This window comes from Nelumbo lutea, chromosome 4 (genome assembly GCF_056320005.1).
Source record: "Nelumbo lutea isolate HS-2025 chromosome 4, American lotus-T2T, whole genome shotgun sequence".
Classification (NCBI taxonomy): domain Eukaryota; kingdom Viridiplantae; phylum Streptophyta; class Magnoliopsida; order Proteales; family Nelumbonaceae; genus Nelumbo; species Nelumbo lutea.
In genome coordinates, this window is record NC_142687.1 from 40,196,941 (window position 1) to 40,221,680 (window position 24,740).

Consider the following 24,740-nt stretch of genomic DNA (forward strand, 5'->3'; position numbering starts at 1 on the left):
GGAATAGAAACGAGAACAAGTATTGCTTTGGATGTAGGTGGCCAAACGGTGCCCGCATGGGCCTATTAGACACTTTCGTGGAACAAACCGGTGGGGTCGACCCAATCTCTTCCATCCATGACATGCCACGTGACCCCAAAGACTTAAAGTCTTTGGCTTGGAATCTTATAAAGAACAGTTTTATAATTGAGTTAAACATATTGCCAAATCTTGTAATCCATAGTTATGATCTATAATACTGGTTTAACCAGTCATAGTAATGGTTCAACCCATATAAATTGTTAGAAAGATCACTTGGGTCCTTTTTTTTTGGGGGGGGGGGGTTTATGGTTCAATCCAAGCTTAGGTGGAGAAAGGATTTTTTAGGGGTGGACAATCCTGTCAATGAATTGATGCCAAATTCAGGGCAGGATGTGATTTATGGGGGCTATTAGTAGAATAGAAGGGGGTTGCAAATCAGAATTCTGAGGTAGAGTGCAGGTTAAAAATCACTTTTTTTTTTGGGGGGGGGGGGGTCCTCCTAAAATGGGCTTTCCAAGAAGCACTTATAAAAAGCTGGTTAGAGAAGCGCTTTTTCAGTCATCCATTTAAAAAAAAAAAACCAATTTTCTCTTTATAAACCTTTTTTTTTTTTTGTATTCTATAAACCCATTTCAGAAACGTAAAAATTATAGTGCCCATTTGGGAGGGTTTTCACACATCAGCTTATGGCATTGCAAGAAGAGCCCCACATGGAAATTCTAGTAGTTCAAGCAGCTTAATCAAAGTTGATGCCCCTCCAAATGGGCTTATAAGCCTTTTTTTCCGGCTTTTGTGAAGTGGGCTTTACAAACCTTGTATTATTGAATTCCTTATTTTTTCCTTCTTTTCTCTATCTTTTCCTTCAAACCAAACATAGCCTTAATTTCCTAAACACAATAAGCCATAGAAGCACCTTTTAGAAAACCCCAAAACGCAGCCTAAAATTCGAAAGGGCTTGGGCCTCTGATGAGTCCAAGGGCCCAAACCGGACTTGTATCCCTAACCCAAACCGGTTCGACCGTCTGGTCTGCTCAGTTTTTTCCCGCCCATAATGGGACAACGAAGTCAAGATTGCATTATCAGATAAGAGGGCATTTTTGGATATCAAATAAGAGCGCTTTCAGGTGTCTTGTCTGCCATTAAGTGTTTTCTACCCTCCAACACGCCACTACCGAGAATAAAAGGGCTGGTAGATGAGATTATTCACAACGTGACGTTATAACCATCTACCGATCAAAAAACTCCGGTCCTAGGCGTCTAGGTAGCCTCGTTATTTTGTATCACTACAAGGGTAATCCCGTAAAAGGGAATCAAGACTTTGAAGTCAAATTCAACAAAGAGTAAGGGTATTTTCGTGATTTGATCGTTTTTCTTGTTCGGACAAGCAACTATCTTACTCCGTCATAAGCTAAGGGCTAAGGGCTAAGGGCTAAGGCCGCAAGTAAACTTATATAAGGCGAGAAGCGACCACCAAACCTCCGGGCCAACGACCTTCAAAGCCTTCACTCTGTCTCTCTGTTTCTCTGTCCCTCTGTCCCTCTGTCCCTCTGTCCCTCTGTCCCTCTCTCTCACTCTGTATCTGGTTTTTCTTGCAAGGTGGAGTTAGGGTTTCTCGTCTTACTGCGTATCGTCTTTTGCTTAGTGTAGGAGCTTGTTCAATAATGCAGCAGGAGCTTCTTTGAATAACAAAACAGGTCCCTGTGAAGCGAATTTTACATGGCTTTTCAGGCGAAGAAGCTCATTAATGATCCAAATGGTCTGCATTTGATCTTTGATATTTAATTACGTTGTTGAAGTTTCTAGATTTTCTGGTTATTTGATTTGTTTTTGGTGTTCATTTGCGTGTTGGAAACTTGGGAGTGGTTACTGCATTCTACCGACTTTATTTCTTGATGGTGCATGTTGTATCTTCTGGTGTGGTTGTGGAAATTTTTTTCTGTTGTTGAAGAATTTGTGATGCTTTGGCATTGATGGAGTTGGTTTTTTCTCTGTTACTCGTATTCTTGTGGCAGATGTGGTCACTGAGTACATTGAGGGTCTAGTGGAGACTTATCCCGGTTTGCAGTATCTAGATGGTTTCCCAGAGGTGACAAGATTTTACTTTCTATATTTATCTATTCTTAGAACTTAATTATATTCGTAAGGCATTTGATCTCTCTCTCTCTCTCTCTCAAATTAACTTTTCTGATTTAGTATTAATCTCTTTCTTGTTGTGGCAGCGCAGATTAAGGTTGTCTTACGTGCTGATGTTTCAAGTTCTACACATGACAAGGTTGCAGTTATTTCAGGTCTGAAAGATTACCAAATTATTTCTGTCCAATTTCTTCCTAAAATTTAGACACAAGAAGATACAAATAGGAAATTATGTATGCTTCTGTAAACTATGTTAATTATTGTTATGATCGCAGTCAAGATAAGCATATTTTCCGGACAAAATTGTCAAACATGCTAGATGATCAGTAAACTAAAGAATGCATGTCATCATCATCTAAGCGTTATCCTCACTATATGAGGTCAGCTACATGAATCCTATTTTTCCATTCTGTTCTGGCAGACCAGATGCATGTGATTGACATAAAATAAAAACAGTTAGACTGCCTACTTCTTGACTGTGTTTGGTCAATGTTTTGAAAATCATAACCGTATCGTAAATCATAGAGAAAGTTGAATCAAATCGAATTTTGAATTCTATCTTAAATTGAAAGATTATTTCTATTTTTTTTACAAACTTGTCAAAAAATTAAATATAGATATATTAAAAGGCTAACTATATATTATAGGAAAGTGGCTTTACTCTATTTTTCTCATGAACAATGAGTGGGGCTAGTGGCAAGGACCATGTAGGTCGGAAGGGGGAAGCATGGCCCCTCTTGCCCTTGCCATTCTCATGAAGAATGGGTGTGGCGGAAACTTTTATTTGTTAACACACCTTAGAATTCCCTCGTATTTATCTGTTCCCTTATTTGCAAATGTACCTTATGCTTCTCTTTTTTTAAACAACCAACAGGAATGCATTCCAACAAGATGGAAATGGTAATAAAGAAAAAAGAAAAAAGATCCACTTCAAACGTGCCAAAATCATGAAAAAGCACTCCAAATATGTCAGGATTCATTTTTTTTTCTTTTTTTTTTATGGAGGCTAGAAAGGACCCAGAATACATTTATTTGATATAGGTTTGTTAGAAAGAAAACCCTGCTGAATTTTATCCTAAATGCTTAACCATGGAACTGAATAGATGAAATGCACTTGTATCAGTAAACTGTTAGTGTCAATGTTTTCTCATGTGGAAACAGATGCTATGCTACATTTTAAGTATAAGTTTGTTTTATTTATCAAAAAAAAAAAAGATGCTATGCCACGCATGTTTTCCTGTTGGATAACAAAATTCTTCACTGCTGAATCATGGAAAAGTAATGTATTTACAAATTACAAAACCCTAACATATAGGGCAGCCCTGCTGCCCATCTCAATAGCTTATCAACTTACATACGTGCCCAAAACGTTTCTTCCCTAACTATACCCCATGTTTGCCAAAGCATCAGCTATGACATTTTCTGATCTTTGCACTCATTGCTGTCCTAATACATCTTCACATTATTCTTCCTTCCCACCTTGGAAATGGAATGTTGTTGGGGTGAATAGTTTGGCCACGTCTAATGGGATAGTCCACCTATAACCAAATAACAGAAAACCATTCCCAAATGCAAGAAACAAATGAATAGTTGATTAGTAAGTGGAAAGTAGATTATCAACTAGCAAAACAAAGAATACAAATATGAGGAGAAAGGCACTGGCTAGGTCTTCTCTTCTGAATTTGTTACAAGTATTAGTTTTCTCATGATACACCTCCCAATAAAAAGCCTTGATTTTGTGTTGCACAGGCATATTCCAAAACTCCTGAGTTGGAAAAGGGCATGGCAAAGGAAAGGATGAGGACAAAACCTGAAAGAAGGAAGCACAAGAAAAGGAGCAACAAGGGTTAGCAGTTCAAATATGAACATCCAGTGTGGAGGAATCAAGAAAGACACCCTCTAGAAGTTTTAGCAAGTTTGGAACAAAGGGGGCTTTTGAATCCATAATGACCCTTTGAAAACCAAGATCCCATCAGTCCCAAGAGAAGAAGAGGCAAACTTAGACACAAGTTCCTTTTTGTAAACAGAATGGGTATAGTGTTGGGGAAGATACACTACAGTAGCAGAAATAAGTGTGAAAAGTAATCCCAGGACAGCAAGAAACTTTTCCCTAAGTTTGTGTGTTAAAATGGGTTTGTCAACAACAATGACAATAGATAAACAATTCAGCCAAGTAACAGAAAATACGAATAGCAGCCAAGTAACAGAAAATACACCAGAATTTTTACGTGGAAAACCCCAAAATTGGGGAAAAACCACGGGACCAATGGTCCATAAAAGTCTTCCACTAATTCAGAAATTAATGGGTACCAATAGTCATTTCTAGTTGCAACTAGAGGTTTACAAACATCAATGAAATAATCCTTGGCTCACAAGTACAGCATTAACACCACCAAATGTAAGGCACATTCAACAAAAAACAAAGGTTTGGATCTCACCAAGTTGCTGTAAATATGAAACTGAGAAGAAGAAAGGAAGAGACAGCCAATCTGAACTGGAGTGAGATTCTTGACTCTTTGAACAACACTTAATCACATCAAGAACGGGCTTGAAAACACATCCAAACTTGTACTTGAATAGAATAGAAACCAGCTCTTTTTTCTCTTCTTCACAAAACTCAACCCAAAAAAAACCCTTGATTCCCTCTGTTTTTCTTCTCTCTTTCTCACTTCAGTGGTTACGAAATGGAAGCACACCAAATCAATAAAGGTGGGTGCCTTTTTGGCTTCCACAATATGGTTCCTTTTTGGGAGCATGAAATAGTGGGGTGGGCCCCTCATATGGGCTGGACCCACACCCAACATAAAGAAAAGGGAATTTGCCTCTCAAGGGGAGGTCTGTCCCTTGACAAAAATTGACAAAACAATTGAATGGTAGATGATGTGATACTTGAGTAATTAATTTGGCACATAGAGTGCATCTTTAAAAATATAGTCCGACTTTGCAGCAAATGTTGGGAAATGATTCTGTTGATAGAAGATAATGTAAGAGTACAAGTAGTTAAAACATTACTTTATATTGTGTAGCAAATATTCCCCTTTAGACTATTTATTAATTTTTTGATCAGTAGAAGAGAATTTAGTTATTTATTAAGCTGAAGAACTCCTTTAGACTATTACATACAAGAAGGGAACAAAATAGAAATATCAAAAGAAATTTTCTATTCTTTTGAAATTGGATTTTCCAGGATAAGGTTTGCTCATGCTTGGAAGAGGTACATGTAATCTTTGGTTGTTTGGATCTGATTCATCCACTGCCACCACTGGGGAGGGGGGTGAGAAAGGAATCAAGAAACTTAAGTACATCTTGACCCTAGCAAGTTGGAAATTCCATGTGCAAGGTGCCAACTGGTTGGTTGGTAAGGTCTCCAGCTGGTTGTAGTGGAGACTTGGGGTTGAATCCCACTTGCACCAATGTTGGGGGTGTTATGGGTTCGGGGGATGGGCTACCCCTTGGTGTAGCTCCATGAAGCCAAAAAAGTTGGAAATTCCGTGTTACTTTTCAAATATAGGTCAATCCATTTTATATATTCTGCCTTGAACTAATACAATTGGATAAGTTTCAATTCTTCCATTTCTCTAGGAATTTTCCTTGCTCAGGTTTAGAATCATCCAGATTTTAGTTGCAACTCTTCCCTGAATCAGTGTGGGTTGTGGAAACCATGCCAATTTCCTTTCATGCCAAACTCCTAGGATCAACCCCATCCTCAACAAAAGGCCTTTCTATTAACCACAAACAATGACTTATTACCAGGTACTTAAATTGAAATTTTCAACTATGAGCCTACCATTTGCCTGGTTGTGTAAGCAAATTGATACATGCCTAGCATACCGGTATTGTATCTGATAAGTGTTGGGTATGATACCAGATACTACGTAGATCTATCAAAAAAATACCAGATACTACATAGATACTTCTAGATGTATTCTATATCCATGATACTTTTAAGGCAGCCCAATGCACGAGGCTCCCACCGATGCGGGGTCTGGGGAGGGACATATGTTCGCATCCTTACACCTGTAGATATACAAAGGCTGTTTCCAAGATTTGAACCCTGGTCACCTAGGTTGCAATGGAGTGACCCAAACATTGTGCCAAAGTCCACTTTAAAATATGTAAAGTGGCATGTTTTAACAAATTATACCATAAAAATATCTGCACATGTTAGAAATTTAACTAAGTTTGGCAAGACATAAGTTTTGAGAAATGACATTTAGCTTCAAAATCTAAATATAAATGTGTGATATAATCATATAAACATATTATATAGAATACCATACCCATATCCGTGTCCAGAATTTTAGGAAATGGAGAGTTGTATCCACATTTCCTCCATGTCTGTGTACATATCTGAAGGGATGAGAGATCCATTGTATGGACACCCAAATCTTGCGGAATAAAGGGGTGAATTTCAAAAACTTTTCTCTCCCTTTCAACTGGGAATCGCATTCCCTATTTAGAAAATCATATTTTCAAGGATCAATCTTGAACCATAAACTGAACCAGATCTGAACCAAAAGGAGTAGGAGATGATTATACCTAATACGAAGAAAAAGTATCTCCCAATGAAGGTGTTCACGCCCAAGGAAGGATCCAAAGACTGCTCCCACTGAAGATGGCGCAGTGTAGGATGGAGTAGAATTAGTAGTATTTTTCTCCAAGAATTTTGTCATTCGCAAGAAACAGCAGGATGGCACGTGAGCACAACTTTCTATCAATTCTTTCTCAAAGAATTGGTGTCAAGATCGATTCTTGACTTCTCCCACAACTGGAGATCGAACTGGATGTCTGGTGCCTCCAGGAAGGAGGCGGCAAGAAAGATATTTGCAGGGATTGCAGAAATCTTTCTTCTGTGTTTTCAGCTCTGAAGAGGATGTGAGTATGTCTTCCCTAAAGGCTGCCGCCCCCCTTCTTAATTGTAACCCCAAAGGATCAGCTCCTAATCTAATTAGGTGATAAGGATAAACCCTTATCTTATCTGCAGATTGGATCAACTTTCTCCTAATCATATTAGGAGGTTTCCAGATCCAAATCACATTTAGATCTGGACTCTCTGAGTGGATAGGGTTAAGTCCCTATCCTATCTGTTGATCCATCTCAGAATTCGCCCATATTTAACTCATTAAACAAGTCCAATTCGAAATGGGCTTTAGGCCCATTAAGGTTATGTGCTCACTTAACCTTTCTAACTGCTACCCAATTGGGCTTCCTTGTATGGCGTGGGACCCAAGCATTGATCTACACATCAACCACATGGGTTCGGCCCAGCTTTTGTTACAAGGCCTGGCCGAATACACTGTTATGGACAGTGCACCCCCTGAAACCCATCAAATGGGCTCTATGGGCCCAACACTTACCCTAAGTAGTTCCTGGGCCAAGTCACCTTATAACACACAGGGACTGTGGGCAGATGCAAGATTAGCCCATCAGGTATTATCCTCAATGGTCTTACACTTAACCTCTCAGCCCATAATGATCAAACACTACCTGACAAGAGAGGATCTCTCCCTTGGCTGCAAGGAACAATGTTGCACTCTCTGCTTATATGGATCCCGGGAATTAAAACATTTTGCAAACATTTTGGAAACCATAATATATATACATTTATATCTCATATAAAATATACTTTGCAAAACAAATCTCAACGATTGAAATTGGTTGCCGACAGTCTTGGTTTCCATCAGTGAGAGCGCATCCCCGATCATTACCTTTGTTCGACAAAGGGGTTGATTCTGTCACTATGATCACTCACTCAGATGAATTCTCAGACTGTCCCAACATACCCAGGTTTTGACCCCCGCTAAGGATCTCACTGATTGGTACATCAAAGACAACCCAATCCGACACCTAATGCAGTATCAAAATCGAGTCTAGGGGTCGGGTTTAACTTTCTAGTTTTGCCCATCAATCTCCAAGGTCTAGGGTAATACTGGAAATCTGTTCCAGTTCAAGGATTCAATTAATCCTACACTATATGTGCCTAGGGTCTCACCCTGGCAGTTGAGACAGGCCACCCCAACTGACTTGGTGGCACAACAGTGTCAGCCTTATTAGGGTAGGTCTCCCCAGACCGACCCACCGGCTGTGAACATTCTAAACTAACACGAGTCTCATTAAGTGTCCAGTTTGAGGGTATTAAATAGAAACATACCAAGGGAACATGAATCAAATATGCACTTTTATTCATTTTCAATAAACTCATAAAGTACATCATTCTGATTGAAGCTAAGGGCATACAAAACTGTCCAACAACTCCCACTTGCACTTAGGTCTAATCAGGTACAAGCTGGAGTCCCATGCTTTCCACGTGTTTCTCAAACACTTTCTGTGATAGTGGCTTCGTCAATGGGTCCGTTGCATTTTCCGCTGACGTTACCTTTTGAATTAGGACGTCCCCTCTACCAACAATCTCCCCCAATACGTGGTACTTCCTCTCGATGTGCTTCGACTTCGAGTGGGCTCGTGGCTCCTTAGCTTGAGCAATGGCTCCATTGTTGTCACACAACAACGGGATGGGTGATGTGCTGGATGGAACTGAAAGAAGGGTAGGATCCATCTAATGGACGCCATAAAGGGGTTGCGGAAGGGGTGGGCGAATTTCAAAAATTTCCTACCTTCTCTCAACTGGGAATCATATTCCCTAAATTCAGAATACAATATTCAAGGATCCTACTTGAACCATAATTAAACCAGATCTGTACCAAAAGAAAATGGGAGGAATATACCTGATCCGGAGAAGCAGTATCTCCCAAAGTTGGTGTTCACGCCCAAAGAATGCTCCAAGATCCGTTCCTGCTGAAGATGACACAGCTGTGAATGGAACAGAACCAGCAGGGTGCGTCCTACACACTGGATCCTTCACAAGAATCCTCTGGAAGTACTAAACACTGAATCCTTCTCAGTCTTTCTTGCAAGACTGATGTCAAGAACAGATTTCTTGACTTTCTTTTCTGCAGAGATCTAATCTTGCAATGGCAGATGGCGGCGGCAGGAGGAGATCTCCAAAACGAAAAAGGCTGAACTGCTTTTTCTGTTTTTCTGGAGAGTATGAATCAGATCAGATCTCAATTCGCAGGAGATATCCTATATATCTTCAAGGTGGTTCGAAATCTCCTCCTTTCTTATTGATTAAGAAACCTCCTTTTTAGGAGTTATCCCAATCCAAATCAGTATTTGGATAGGGGATAATCTTAATCCTTTCTGCAGATAGAGTTAGCTTACTCCTGATCTTATCAGGAGGTTACCAGATTCAAATCTAATTTGAATTTGGTCTCTTAGAGTGGATAAGGCTAAAGGCCCAATCCTTTTACTAACTTTAATCTCAAATTCGCCCCATGGATGGGTGATCATATCAGCCCACCTCAAAATGGGCTTTTTGCCCATTAAGTGTTCAGTGTTTAATTACTTTCCAATCTGCTGCCCAGTTGGGCTTCTTTGTATGGCGTGGGACCCAAGCATTGATCTACACACCAGCCACATGGGTTCGGCCCAGCCGAATTCACTGAAAAACTCAATGAACCCCTTGAGTCCATCATATGGACCCTATGGGCCCAACACTTACATTAAGTGGTCCCTGGGCCAAGCCATCTTATAAAAACCCAGGGACTGTGGGCAGGTGCAAGATTAGCCCATCAGGTATTATCCTCAATGGTCTTACACTTAACCTCTCAGCCCTTAATGATCAAGCACTGCCCGACAAGAGAGGACCTCTCCCTCGGCTGCAAGGAACAGTGCCGCACTCTCCTCTCACATGGATCCCGGGAATTAAAACCATTTGCAAACAATTCGAAACCGTACATATATATATAAATATATTAATTTTGCAAAACAAAATTCCAACGATTGAAATCAACTGTCGGCAGTTTGGTTTCCATCAGAGAGAGTGCATTCCCGATCATTACCCTTTGTCCGACAAAGTGGCTGATTCTGTCACTATGATCACCCACTCAGATGAATTCTCAAACTGCCCCAACATACCCAGGTTTTGATCCCCGCCAAGGATCTCACTGATTGGCATATCAAAGGCAGCCTGATCCAACACCTAGTGAAATGTCATAATCGAGTCTAGGGGTCAGGTGTAACTTTCCAGTTTTGCCCATCTATCTCCAAGGTCCAAGGCAATACTGGAAATCTGGTCCGGTTCAAGGATTCAAGTAATCCCATACTGCATGTGCCTCGGGTCTTACCCTGATGGCTGAGACAGGCCATCCCAACACTTGGTGGCACACCAGTATCAGCCTTGGCAAGATAAATCTCCCCAGACTTATCCAACGGCTGTGAACATTTAAAACTAACATGAGTCTCTATAAATGTCCAGTTTTAGGGTTTTACATAGAATTAAACCAAACAACATTTATCAAACATGCACTTTATTTATTTCCACTAAATAACAAAAGTACATCAAATCAGATTGAAGCCAAGGGCATACAAAACTGTCTAACAGGAACTACTCCCAACTCGTGAACGAACTTCTTCATCCACACGGCTTCTTTGGCAGCCTCACTTGCGGCAATGTACTCGGACTTGGTCGTGGAGTCTGCAGTGGACCCCTGTTTGCTACTTTTCCAGCAAACAACACACAATCCTATCGTAAAAACATATCCAGATGTAGACTTTCTATCATCTGGATCCAACTGGAAATCGATATCTGTATACCCTTGGATATGTAGCGAGCTACCGTCGAATACTAGACAAAACTCTTTTGTCCTTCGAAGGTACTTAAGTATGTTTTTCATAGCAGTCCACTGCTCCTGCCCTGGGTTGACCTGAAATCTGCTTACTACATTCACTGCCTGAGCAATGTCAGGACGAGTGCACAGCATGACATACACAATGCTCCCTACGACAGAGGCATAGGGAACGTCTTTCATGCCATCAATCTCCTCAGAAGTCTTGGGATACATCTTTTTGGAGAGAGTGACTCCATGCCTGAAAGGAACATTTCCTTTCTTGGAGTTTTCCATGCTGTATCTTTTGACTATTTTGTCAATATAAGTAGATTGGGATAATCCTATTATCCGCTTCGATCTATCTATATAGAGTTGAAGACCTAGCATATAGGAGGCTTCTCCAAGATCTTTCATGGAGAATTGCTGTGAAAGCCATATTTTCACCTTAGTTAACATTCCTACATCATTCCCAATGAGTAGAATGTCATCTACATACAAAACCAAGAAGGTAACCTTATTTCCACTGTACTTCTTGTAGACACAGGGTTCATCCAGATTTTGCTCGAAGTCAAACGATTTGACAGCAAAGTCAAAACGGATGTTCCAACTTCTAGAAGCTTGTTTAAGTCTATAAATGGATCTATTAAGTTTACATACCATGTTTTCCTGACCTGCAGCAATGAAGCCCTGCGACTGCTGCATGTAGATATCTTCAGTAAGATCTCCATTCAGGAATGTAGTTTTGACATCCCTTGCGACTGTGCATTTCGGCTGCAGAACACTTTCTGCTCACTTGGGTCATAGAATAGGTAACCCATAGAGCCTTTTGGGTAGCCTATAAATAGGCAATGACTGGTCTTGGATTCCAACTTGTCTGCACTCGTTCTTTTAACGTGTGCTGGACAACCCCAAATCTTCAAATGTTTGACACCTGGTTTCTTTCCGGTCCAAAGTTCATATGGAGTGTTCGGAACCGATTTGGTTGTAACCCGATTCAGCACGTAAATTGCAGTCTCTAATGCGTAACCCCAAAAGGATGTGGGTAACTCTGAGTGTATGAGAAGTGGCTGGACCATATCCAATAAGGTCCTATTCCTCATCTCTGAAACACCGTTAAGTTGTGGTGTAGCAGGGGGAGCTAATTGTGATACTATCCCATTGTCCTTTAAGTAGTCCCTGAATTTGTCTGAGAGATACTCGCCACCTCGATCTGATTGAAGGGCTTTAATTTCTCTCCCTAACTGTTTCTCGACCTCTTGGTTGAACTCTTTGAACTTTTCAAAAGATTCAGACTTGTGTCTCATTAGATACACGTAACCATATCGTGAAAAATCATCGGTGAAGGTGATGAAATATACGAGTTGATTCCGTGTCCTAACACTCAGGGGACCACATACATCAGTATGTATAAGGTCAAGTGTGCCTGTACATCTTTCAGGCTTACCGTTAAATGGCCGTTTCGTTATCTTGCCTTGTAGGCAAGGCTCACAAGTGGGAAGATCTTCTACGGTTAGAAAATCCAAAGGACCATCATTTACCAATCTTGTGATTCGGTCAACATTGATGTGGCCAAGTTGGTAATGCCACAGACACGTGGGATTAACTGTATCACGGGCTCTCTTCTTGGGGATTTCAGCCGACGTAGTTTTGGTTATGTTAGTTTCTAGAGAAGGATGTAGAACATAGAGACCGTTCTCCAGTTCCCCGTATGCGATGAATCTGTTATTTCTTTTAATAGTAATCGTATTACTAAAGAAGACAGAATAACCATCTGCACACAGTTTTGAGACAAAAATCAAAATTCTCCTTAAATTTTGTACATAAAGACAATCTTTCAGTACAATTGTTCATTCTCTAAAAAGTAACTCGACGGTTCCTATGGCCGCGGCTGCAACAGTTGTAGTAGTCCCCAAGTAGAGTGTGACTTCTCCTTCACTCAGCTTTCTGCTTACCTTGAACCCCTGCAGTGAGTTACACGCATGAGTTGAAGCCCCGGAGTCAATACACCAGGACGCAAAAGCTACCAATAAGTTGGTTTCTATAACACAAGTTTCAAGATTACCTTTCTTGGATTCCAGGTAGGCAGGACAGTTCCTTTTTCAGTGGCCGGTCTTCTTGCAAAAATGACAGGCATCTGATGCCTTGTCCTTCCTCTGTTTCTTGGGTTTGGCAGCCTTCTTCTGGGGCTTTCTCTTTGCCTTCATTTTCTTGCCCGATTTGCCAGTTTCAACAAGCATGGCAATGGGCTCATCCTTTTTAATCAAATCTTCGGCCCTTTGCAACATATGATGAGTTCCTGCAAGCTGACGTTTAGCTTGTTCATGTTGTAATTCATGATGAATGGATTAAAGGATGGAGGCAGAGAGTTTAGAATAGCATCGATCTGTGTTACCAGATCTAGCCCGTATCCAAGAGCCTCCAGTTCGTTGATATATCCCATCATCCGGAGACAATGGTCGTGAACTTGTTGACCCTTGGACATCTGTGCGGTCATGAATTGTTTCAAGACCTTCTGCCGAGTAGAATGATTATGCTCTTTGTACATTGTCTTGAGACTGTCCAATACGTCCTTGGCAAGTTCGATCTGATCAAACTGCCTCTGTATTGGGTTGTCCAAGGAGGCAATGATATAACAGCGGGCAAGGGAGTTTTTCTCCTCCCATTCTTGGTATTCTCTTCTCCGGGCCTCTGAAGCCGTATCTCCTAGACGATCCGGGGCAGGATTCTTGGCTACCTTAACCAACTTTTTAGAGGTTAAGACCAACATAAGGTTCTTGTACCAGTCGGCATAGTTTGGGCCTTCACCTTGTTATCATCAAGTAGTTTTGCAAATTGTTCGTTTGCCATTTTCTGATAAAAGAGCATACATCAGTCCACAACCTAATTTGATTCATGTTCATTACATAGATATGGATTTTAATTTACGTTCCATTTCCATTTATTCATCTCTGAGATTTTCCTCCTTTCTCAGTGACGGAGACTGCGAGTTGTCTCTGGAAATGTGGGAAATCACAATGGATGCATGGAGCAACTGTTTCAGCTGCAAAGCCCCACCACCTTTCTATGAAGGGTCATATCCACTCATCATATGAGTTTTCCCTTTGGCCTCTGTCAGACAAGGTTCAGAGCCGTTTTCAGGTAAACCGTTCTGTCCAGTGAGTGCTTACCCATCATGTTCGTGAACGCCAAAGTACCGTGAGAGAGTTCCCATTTTCTGGTGAAGCCCCTCCCACATCGGTCTTTGACGCTCCTATCATCTTATGAAACGTTCAGACAAACCCAACAACAAATGGATAGCCCATTTTCTGGTGCGTTTCCTCATTACTGAAGGACCCATCCTCATGCTAATGATGGAAGGCCTTTAGAGAGTTCATCATATGAATCTCCCTATCACATGCACTCATATTAGTTGGAGGGAACAATCAATTATGCCCTAGTTTGATCTAGGTCAAACCCAAGTGGCCCCCACTGACTTTCATAAAGTCAGATTTTGGTGGGCCCGAATCGGCTAGGGTCCCGCACGTAACCTCTCCATGAGGTGTGGGGCCCACCACTGAGGGAGGTCATCCAATGACCAAAAGGGACACCATGGCAATGATGTGCATTCAGCCATGGTGTGCGCAAGAGCCACTATCGAATGAGCATGGGCCAAGCACTTATGGCCCATGTACGCAGCACATCACACATCCACACATCACATGCAGGGATAAATTGATCCAATCAATTAATTATTTGTAAAGCCCATTTGAAACCCATTTTAAATCCATAATATTAACTATTAATATTATCTAGGTATGTGGGCTGAATTAGAGTTGATGGGTTCGGCTCATATAGCTTTATTCGCAGAGTGGGCTTTTAGCAGTTTTAACCATTTAAAACTGGGCCTTTACAGGTTGGGCCGAATTAACCATTTAATTAAATATCAATCCTCAGGCCCATTAGTGGGAAAATTAGGGCCAACTTTCAGCCTTGATCGAACCCTAGATTCGGTCCAAACAATTTGAACCAATCTTGGTTCGAATGGGCCTAGGGTTTGATCTTTAATTAAATCTTTAATTCAAGAAAATAATATGAAATTAAATACTGATAAAAGAAAAGAAATAATTAGTCTCATAGGGCTGTTCGCACACTCCTTCCTGCAAAATAGAGGTTAGATCACAGGTTGCAGTTTCATAAACTGCAAATCGCAGATTGCAATTCTCCCATCTACGAAATCTCCTTCTCTGCGAGTTCTCCTTTTTTGCCGCCATCTTCGATCCAAAATTAAAATAAATAGAAATCCTAATTTCTATTAATAATTACATCATATCGAATACCTATACATTTAGTCTAAAAATAAAAAAAAATATATTTTACAGACCAAATGTAATAAAGCAATCCAAAAATTGCAAAAACGCAGGTTCCCTCCGCAAATCAAGATTTCGATCTCCTCTTGTACGAACAACCCATAAATCAAGAAAATTATAAAGAACAATTCTAGATAATAATCAGATTTATGTAAAATTTAATTTCAGATTATTCGCCCATAATTTTGGGAACAAATTTCCCAAAACCCATATCTGCGCAAATTGGGTAGAACGCCTTCTGCCCATTTGCGCAGGTTCAGATTTGAAACGAATTGGTTTAAGATTTGAACCATGGCTCTGATACCACTGAAGGGATGAGAAATCCATCGTTGGACGCCCAAATCTTGTGGAATAAACGGGCGAATTTCAAAAATTTTTCTCTCCCTTTCAACTGGGAATCGCATTCCCTATTTAGAAAATCATATTTTCAAGGATCAATCTTGAACCATAAACTGAACCAGATCTGAACCAAAAGGAGTAGGAGAGGATTATACATGATACGGAGAAAAAGTATATCCCAACGAATGTGTTCGCGTCTAAGGAAGGATCCAAAGACTGCTCCCACTGAAGATGGCGCAGTGTAGGATGGAGTAGAATTAGTAGTATTCTTCTCCAAGAATTTTGTCATTCACAAGAAACAGCAGGATGGCACGTGAGCACAGCTTCCTATCAATTCTTTCTCAAAGAACTGGTGTTAGGATCGATTCTTGACTTCTCCCACAACTGGAGATCGAATTGGATGTCTGGCGCCTCCAGGAAGGAGGCGGCAAGAAAGATATTTGCAGGGATCGCATAAATCTTTCTTTTGTGTTTTCAGCTCTGAAGAGGATGTGAGTATGTCTTCTCTAAAGGCTGCCGCCTCCCTCCTTAATTGTAACCCCAAAGGATCAGCTCCTAATCTAATTAGGAGTTGCTGATCCAAATCTTATTTGGATCAAAACATCTCTTTAGGTGATAAGGATAAACCCTTATCTTATCTGCAGATTGGATCAACTTTCTCCTAATCTTATTAGGAGGTTTCCAGATCCAAATCACATTTAGATCTAGACTCTCTAAGTGGATAGGGTTAAGTCCCTATCCTATCTGCTGATCCATCTCAGAATTCGCCCATATTTAACTCATTAAACAAGTCCAATTCAAAATGGGCTTTAGGCCTATTAAGTTTATGTGCTCACTTAACTTTCCTAACTGTTGCCTAGTTGGGCTTTCTTGTATGGCGTGGGACCCAAGCATTGATCTACACATCAGTCACATGGGTTCGGCCCAGCCTTTGTTACAAGGCTTGGCCGAATACATTGTTATGGACAGTGCACCCCCTGATTAAACACTGCCCGTCAAGAGAGGACCTCTCCCTTGGCTGCAAGGAACAGTGTTGCACTCTCTGCTTATATGGATCCCAGGAATTAAAACCTTTTGCAAACATTTTGGAAACCATAATATATATACTTTTATATCTCATATATAATATAATTTGCAAAACAAATCTCAACGATTGAAATTGGTTGCCGGTAGTCTTGGTTTCCATCAGTGAAAGCGCATCTCCGATCATTACCTTTGTTCGACAAGGGGTTGATTCTATCACTATGATCACTCACTCAGATGAATTCTCAGACTGTCCCAACATACCCAGGTTGTGACCCCCACTAAGGATCTCGCTGATTGGTACATCAAAGACAACCCAATCTGACACCTAGTGCAGTATCATAATCGAGTCTAGGGGTCGGGTATAACTTTCTAGTTTTGCCCATCAATCTCCAAGGTCTAGGGCAATACTGGAAATCTGTTCCAGTTCAAAGATTCAATTAATCCTACACTATATGTGCCTAGGGTCTCACCCTGGCAGCTGAGACAGGCCACCCCAACTGACTTGGTGGTATAACAGTGTCAGCCTTATTAGGATAGGTCTCCCCAGACCGACCCACTGGCTGTGAACATTCTAAACTAACACGAGTCTCATTAAGTGTCCAGTTTAAGGGTATTACACAGAAACATACTAAGGGAACATGAATCAAATATGAACTTTTATTCATTTACAATAAACTCATAAAGTATATCATTCTAATTGAAGCTAAGGGCATACAAAATTGTCCAACAATGTCCATATTTGGGCATCATATATTGGACCCACATAAGGACCCCTGGCTTAAAAGGAGAAAAAGACAATAACTAATGCCCATCAGATTCCAGACACATATAATGGAAAGAGTCTTCCAACTGGGATCCAATCCTCAACTATCTGAATCTAGGGATTTGGCTGAATAAATCTACACGGGACAGAACTCTCTCAGTGGTACTGAGATCTATCTCTTTTGAGATAGATATTCTGGGTATGACATTAAAATGTGACCTTCCTCTCTGATGGTTATATGACTTTGGGACATTTTCTTGTTTGTTTCTGTTTTTTTCTTTTGTTTTTTGAATACATCAAACTTCAGTGCCTGGATTTTTTATTCTTATTGATGTCTCCATTTTGACTATGCCATGTGTTGTTGTGGTATGCACTTTATTAAATTTAGCCAGTTTGTTGTAGTTCACCTCAGGTTCAGTGTAATCTACATGTTTATGGCTATCATCTAACATTAGATTATGAATTTTTTTATGCTCCTGGTATTTCTATAATTGGGGCATTTCCTTTTTCCTTTTCCATTGTTTACCTTTCTCAGCTACCCTTGGTTATATTCTCTATTGACTCAGGGGGTGGAAGTGGGCATGAGCCTTGTGCTGCTGGATTTGTGGGGGAAGGAATGCTAACAGCAGCTATTTGTGGAGATGTTTTCACCCCTCCTCCTGTTGATTCTATACTAGCTGTATGGTGTCCTGCTTATTGAGTGGAGCATGCACATTTAGCTTGCTTGTTTTAGATCTTTACATTAGATTAAAAGTCTATAAACTAACAGTGCTCATTGTAGGGTATCCGGGCTGTGACTGGTCCTATGGGATGTCTTCTGATTGTCATGGTATTGTAATCATTAAATCAATTATATTAATTAGTGGTTCATTAGTTGAATAAGAATTCTAACCCATTAGGATTTTCTCAAATGTTTGTATTCTCTGTTTCAATTACTTGACCCTACATGAAAAAAAAAAATTGTTCTTTGTGCATTTTTATTTTAAAAATAGGGGATATATATGGGATTATATTCACCTATTCAGCTGGGATTTCCTGGTTCATTATTTTGTATTTTGGGGTTGACAGAACTATACTGGTGACCGGTTTAATTTTGGCTTGGCTGCTGAACAAGCGAAATCTGAAGGTTATAAAATAGAGGTACACTTTATGTAAATTTTATTTATGAACCATCTGTTGAATCTTGTTTTTATATGAAGTAAAACAAAATTCAAAACAGATAAAAAGGACTTGCACCTTGCAGATGATTATTGTTGGAGATGATTGTGCTCTCCCACCACGTAGAGGCATAGTTGGGCGGAGAGGTTTGGCTGGGACTATTCTTGTCCATAAGGTGCTCTCTCTCTCTCTCTCCTCTTTATCTGTCTGCATGTGTGTTAGAATGTAGGTCTATGAGACCCAGATACCTGTGCAAGGGTGCTGTATTGTGTCAGACTTCAATTTTTAGTGTTAATTATGTATTCAATACCATGTCCAACTTTGTGCTTTCCAATGTTAGGGTAACATAGATGTGATTTTGAGTCTGGTGGCAACTAAAAAAGTTAGGTCCATATCCTGATAGAATTGTTACACTAAAAGGGACAACCTAGGATTTGCTTCAATTGGTAATAAAATGATAAAGTAGATTGAGTTGGTTTGATCATCTGCATACAAGATCATCTACAGCACCTATTAGAAGAAGTTATTGTTATAATTTGAAAGGGCTAGAAAAGCTACGGGCGGACTGATTCTGAAAAGGATTAAAGGACTAGGGTGGAATTAGTAAGAAATGATTTAAGTGCCCATAATTTAATGATGGATATGGCAGTGAAGATGTGTGAGCACCAGCTTATCTCGGCTAACTCTCCACCCTTTGATTAATTGCAATCTATCAACTCTTGAAATCAGTCTACCAAGTGCATACACCACAAGAGTGATGGAAGGGTGATAAAGGTTCACCTTGCTTGTGTCTCCTATTAGCTGAAAAGAAATCCCTAACCACTCGATTCACTAAAGCTAAGTAATTGACAAGTCTATAAGCACACTGAGATCCATTTGCACCATCTTTCCCTAAACCACATTTTTTTTATAACCTCCACTAGGAAAGACCAGTTCACAATGTTGTATTCTTTTTCTAGATCCAGCTTACTATAGAGAAAATGATTAACCAGCTTGTGGTTCCACTTGTTCATATGTTTCCTCTGATTATAGTGCTGTTAGAATGTTTCTTTCAGTTGTTTCTTGTGACAGGGGTATTCCTGTCATTGTACCACATTATTATAAGCCTAATATAAATAGCACTTGGGGCGGTTGATTAAGGCAGACCGAACCCCTTTTCTCTTCTATTATTTCTTTCTCCTCTCTTCCTCCTTTCTCTTCTCTTCTCCTCTTCATCTCTGTTTTCTTCTTCTTTGCTGATTACTAAACAGGTCTGAACCTCCTTGGTTTCAGACAACTTGGTATCAGAGTAGGCCTAAGATTGGTTAGGTCTCTCATGTAGGTGTAGTCCATCTGACTACATGAGAGCATTTCTAGCACTGGAAGTTTCAGCGTGATGTGCCTGGTTCTTGGAGGTCATTGGAGATTCAAGAAGGTGCTCAAGGTTCAGAAAACTTGGAGAACTGTCCGGTGACCAAGAAGAATCAGAGAAAGCAGGTTAGTTTCTGATTTAGGGCTTAAATCAAATATTGAGAGTAGCACCCAGTATTTTCTGGGTTGTTTTTCATTAGTTTTTGGATTGTCTGACATCTGAAATATTTTTGGAATCCTCTGGGAGGCTTGGCTGTTCTCTTGGACTGTTTTAGGGTTTCTTTGCGGATTGTACTTCTGGTCTGTATTGTTTGACAGTATTGGTCACTTCTGCCGCCCACCTTGTGTTCGTAAAAAGGCCTCTGATTTTTTTTTTTATTATTTTGGGTGCTGCTGTTGGATAGTACTTGGAATATTTTTGTTTGGAAAAGGAGTCAGACAATGTTGTACTCTCCATTTGGTGAATATCTATTGTTCATTACAGCATGGAAATGGCTGGAAATGAGAACAAACCATATGGAGGACTTGTAGGAGCTGGAAATTCTATTGACAGCAGTTCATTTCAAATTACTACAGTCAAGTTTGATGGAACAAACTATTTGGAATGGGCCCAGTCAGCTGTGATGGCCATTGGAGGGAGGGGAAAACTGGGGTATGTGATGGGAGAAACAAAGAAACCAGAATAGGAGGACCCTTCCCTTGCTAAATGGGTCCAAGAAAATTATTTGGTTACTTGGTTATGCAATTCCATGCAGCCTCATATTAGTAGAAACTATCTTTGGGCGAAGACAACTAAGGAGTTTTGGGACAATATGAAAGAAACCTATTCTCAGCCCCTTAATAGAGCTTATGAACTGAAAATTGAGGTGAATAATCTTAAACAAGGGGAGAAACTTGTGTCAGTATATTTCTCCACCTTGAAATCATTGTGGTATGAGATTGATCATCTTGAGACTATTGAGTGGGAGAGCCAGAAAGATGCTACCACATACAGGAAATTAGTTGAGAAAAATAGTGTTTGAATTCTTGGCTAGACTAAACTTTGATTATGACATTGTAAGACAACAACTTCTCACTAGAGATAGTGTCTCTTTATCTCAAGCCTACTCTCTTAATACATAGTGAAAAAAGTAAAAGAAAAGTTATGTTACAAATTCCATCTATGGAATCAACTTTAGCAGCCATAAAACCGAAGATTGGAGGTGATAAGGAGAGGGAAGTAAAGAATGATGGAAAGATGGATGTGTTTTATGACTACTGTAAGAAAAGCCAAAACATACTAAGGACACTTGTTGGAAGCTTCGTCCTCAGATAATTCCAGAAAGATTTAGGAACAAGAAAGGAAATGCAAATGTAGCTATAACCATTGGAACTTCATCCACACCCAATACTAGATCCAGTTCTCTTGATGCGTTGGCTGCTATTAGGGCTGCTTTATCTCAGTTAGAGAGTGAAGTTGGCATCTCTGGACAGTCTCATTCAACTCCTCCCATTTCTGCCTTTACTCAATCAGGTACAAGGGCCACTGCCTATCATGCCTCTACCACAGGTAACACTAGCCTTGTAGATTCAAGAACATCTGATCATATGACTAGTTTGTCTTCCTTATTTCACACTTATTGCTTGTCCTCTGGCAGAGACAGTGCCTATTGCTGATGGCTCTCTTGTCCCTATTTCAGGCAAGGGAGACATCAATGTCTCTGATGCTATTTCTTTATCCTCGGTTCTGCATGTTCCTAAACTAAGTACTAATCTACTTTCAGTCAGTAGTATCACTAAACACTAGAACTATTCATTTTCCTTTTTCCCTGATCATTGTGTTTTCTAGGATTTTGCAATGAGGAAGGTATTGGGACTGGCCATGAGATGAATGGGATCTATTTGCTTGAACATCTACTTGGGAAGAATAAAGAAGCTAGGAAGTCTTTTGTGTCACAATGTATGAGTTAGATTATGCTTTGGCATAACCGATTGGGTCATTTATCATTTGGGTCTTTAAGGAGTGTTTTTCCTAATTTGTTCGAGTCAATCCAAGTGTTCATTTTGAAGCATGAGAGTTGTGAGTTGACAAAGCATGGTAGATCAATTTATTCACAAAGTACTAAAAGTTTTTTCCTTTTGAAATTGTGCATACCGATGTTTGGGGGCGCTATCATATTCCTGCTATGGGTGGGTACAAATATTTTCTATTGTTTGTTGATGACTACTCTCGGTTTTCATGGGTTTACCTCATGCGTTCTCGGGATGAGGTTCCCACTTTGACCTGTGTTGTATGTCAAATGATCCTGACTCATTTTGGGGTTAAAATAAAAAATCTTAGATTTGATAATGCCAAATAATATTTTGCAAAACCTTTGTCTTTTTATCTCGAAAATGGAGTGATTCATCAGAGCACTTGTCCTCATACTCCTCAGCAAAATGGGGTAGCTAAGAGGAAAAAGAGGCACATCCTTGAAGTTGCAAGAAGCATCATGCTAAATTATAATGTTCCTATACGTTTATGGGGGGGGGGATGCCATTCTTACTATTGTTTATCTCATTAATAGGATTCTTTCATTGTCCAAACCTTTGGGCCTACCCATTCAAAATTTGACTCTAAGGCTACCAAATGTATCTTCCTGGGGTATGCACAAAATCAAAAGGGGTATTGCTGTTATGACCCTGTTTCGAGAACCATATTTGTATCTATGGATGTCACTTTCTTTGAAAATGTCCCCTATTACCTTAGAGTTCGACCTCAGGGGGAGAGTGGTGAGCAGGGTATTTTTGCTCAAGATGTTTCTTTGCCTATTCCTGCAAATGGTGGGGAGTGTAATGAGGGGAGTTGTCAAAAGTGTAAAGAATTAAGGGTGTTTCACAGAAGATGGTGGCGGCAAGTTGGTTCCAGTAATGATCAGTCCAGGCCAGTTCCTGTCTCTTCTATGGCACCCATAGTTGTCAAGGCGACACCTAGGCGACAAGGCACCCTTTGAGGCTTGCCTCACCTTTTTTTTTTGATAAATGGCTCGCCTCGCCTAATCGCCAAGCAATTTTGTACTATGTATTATAAAATACTTTATTGTTCTTTATTTTTTGACATTATAATTATAAAATAGGCACTATTAAACTAAAATATTCATTTTGTGTGTTTATATACTAATTTCCTTTTATTATTTTTCTTGTTTGTTAGGGTTTAATCAATATAAACATTGCTAAATGCTGTATTGAACCCCCAAAGACTTTAACAAAAATAAGGGTTCAACCCCTATATTTTTTGAATTTTCTTTTCCCTCTTTTTCTTCTCATGAATATGTTGATTTTCTATACTTTAACATGAACTCTATACTTTTCTTATGAAAATTATAAATAATTATTAAGGAAATATGGTTATGGTACCTGGGGAACTACCCTAGGATTTATGTTTTCTATAGAAAAAAAAATCCATCGCCTAAGCGCCTGCCTAGGCGACAAGGCGCCCCCCTGTCACCTAGCCTTGCCTTGATGCCTTGAAAACTATGGCAGCACTAGGTTCAGGTATTGTCTCCTCCTTACCCACTCCTACAACTGACGACATACCCACTTCTACTACTGAGCCTTAGCCATCCTCAGATGACCTTGACCTCCCAAGTGTAGTACACAAGGGGAAGCGTTGGTGTACCTCAACTACTGCCCATTATATCTTCCATTTCCCTTCTTATGACCACCTTTCATCATCATATAAGTTTTTTTTAGCCTCCATTGCTGCTATTTCTATTCCTAGAAGAAACTTGTTGGGTGTAGGTGGATATTCACAGTGAGGTATAATGCCAATGGTATAGTTGAAAAGATATAAAGCTAGATTGGTTGCTAAAGGATACACTTAAACTTGTGGTATTGATTACTTGGAAACCTTTGCACCAATTGCAAAGATGAACACCATCAGGGTTTTGCTATCTTTTGCTGCTAACTTCTCATGACCATTGTTTCAGATGGATGTTAAGAATGCATTTTTAAATGGTGACTTGCAGGAGGAGATGCGTATGAAGTTACCTCTTGGTTTTTATGATGCAGAGATTGGTAAGAAAGTTTGTTAGTTGAATAAAGCTTTGTATGGTCTAAAACAATCTCCGAGGGCATGGTTTGATAGATTCAGACTTGCTTTGGAAAGATTTGGCTATGTTCAAGCCAAATTTGACCACACTATTTTCATTGTGAAGAAAGGATTTGCTTTAACTCTCCTAGTTGTGTATGTTGTGATAGGAAATGATATCGATGAGATTAATTCTCTTAGGCAATTGCTTAATCAAGAATTTGAAATAAAGGATCTGGGTGAGTTGAGGTATTTCCTTGGGATTGAAGTGGCAAGGTCCAAGCATGGCATTTTTATTTCCCAGAGGAAGTATGTTCTTGATCTCTTGGAAGAAACAAGAAAATTAGGAGCTAAGCCTATAGATACACCCATTGAGCAAAATCATAAAATAAATGCAAAGGATGGTGAGCCTCTTGAAGATAAAGGTGTGTATCAATGATTCTTTGGAAGACTTCTCTATCTATGTCTGACTTGCCCTGCATTTCTTATGCTGTCAGTGTTTTTAGTCAGTACATGCACTCTCCCAAGACCTCACACCTCCTTGCTGTTGAGAGGATTTTAGCCTACTTGAAAAGGTGTGCAGGCCGAGGTATGCTTTTTAAAAATAATGGCCATATGAAGATTGAAGTATACACTGATGTAGATTGGGCAGGTTGTATTGATAATAGGAGATCTACTTCAGGGTATTGTGCCTTTGTTGGAGGAAATCTAGTTTCTTGGAGGAGCAAGAAACAAAATGTTGTTGCTCGCTCCAGTGCTGAAGCTGAATACAGGTCTATGGCTAATGGTGTTGTTGAAATATTATGGCTGAAATCTCTCCTTACAGAATTGGGAATTGAGTTTGAAAGACCCTCGATGTCGTATTGTGATAACCAGGTGTCCATTAA

General features: G+C 40.0%; 1 protein-coding gene across 4 annotated transcripts in view; it reads left to right on the forward strand.

Moving 5' to 3' along the window:
- The first annotated feature begins 1,419 nt into the window (after positions 1-1,419).
- The window catches only part of LOC148855357 (putative 3,4-dihydroxy-2-butanone kinase), a 54,997-nt gene continuing 31,676 nt past the window's right edge, over positions 1,420-24,740 (forward strand). Inside the window, exons 1-8 of one of the 4 annotated variants that reach the window (XM_088941360.1) lie at positions 1,459-1,777; positions 2,034-2,107; positions 2,246-2,309; positions 2,430-2,534; positions 17,864-17,976; positions 18,079-18,126; positions 18,366-18,437; positions 18,541-18,630. In XM_088941360.1, coding sequence (XP_088797486.1) covers positions 17,914-17,976; positions 18,079-18,126; positions 18,366-18,437; positions 18,541-18,630 — 273 coding nt within the window. In that variant the 5' untranslated portion in view covers positions 1,459-1,777; positions 2,034-2,107; positions 2,246-2,309; positions 2,430-2,534; positions 17,864-17,913. Of the gene's footprint in view, positions 1,778-2,033; positions 2,108-2,245; positions 2,310-2,429; positions 2,535-17,863; positions 17,977-18,078; positions 18,127-18,365; positions 18,438-18,540; positions 18,631-24,740 lie in introns of all 4 variants that reach the window. The other 3 variants (XM_088941361.1, XM_088941359.1, XM_088941358.1) reach the window with 3 other exon arrangements.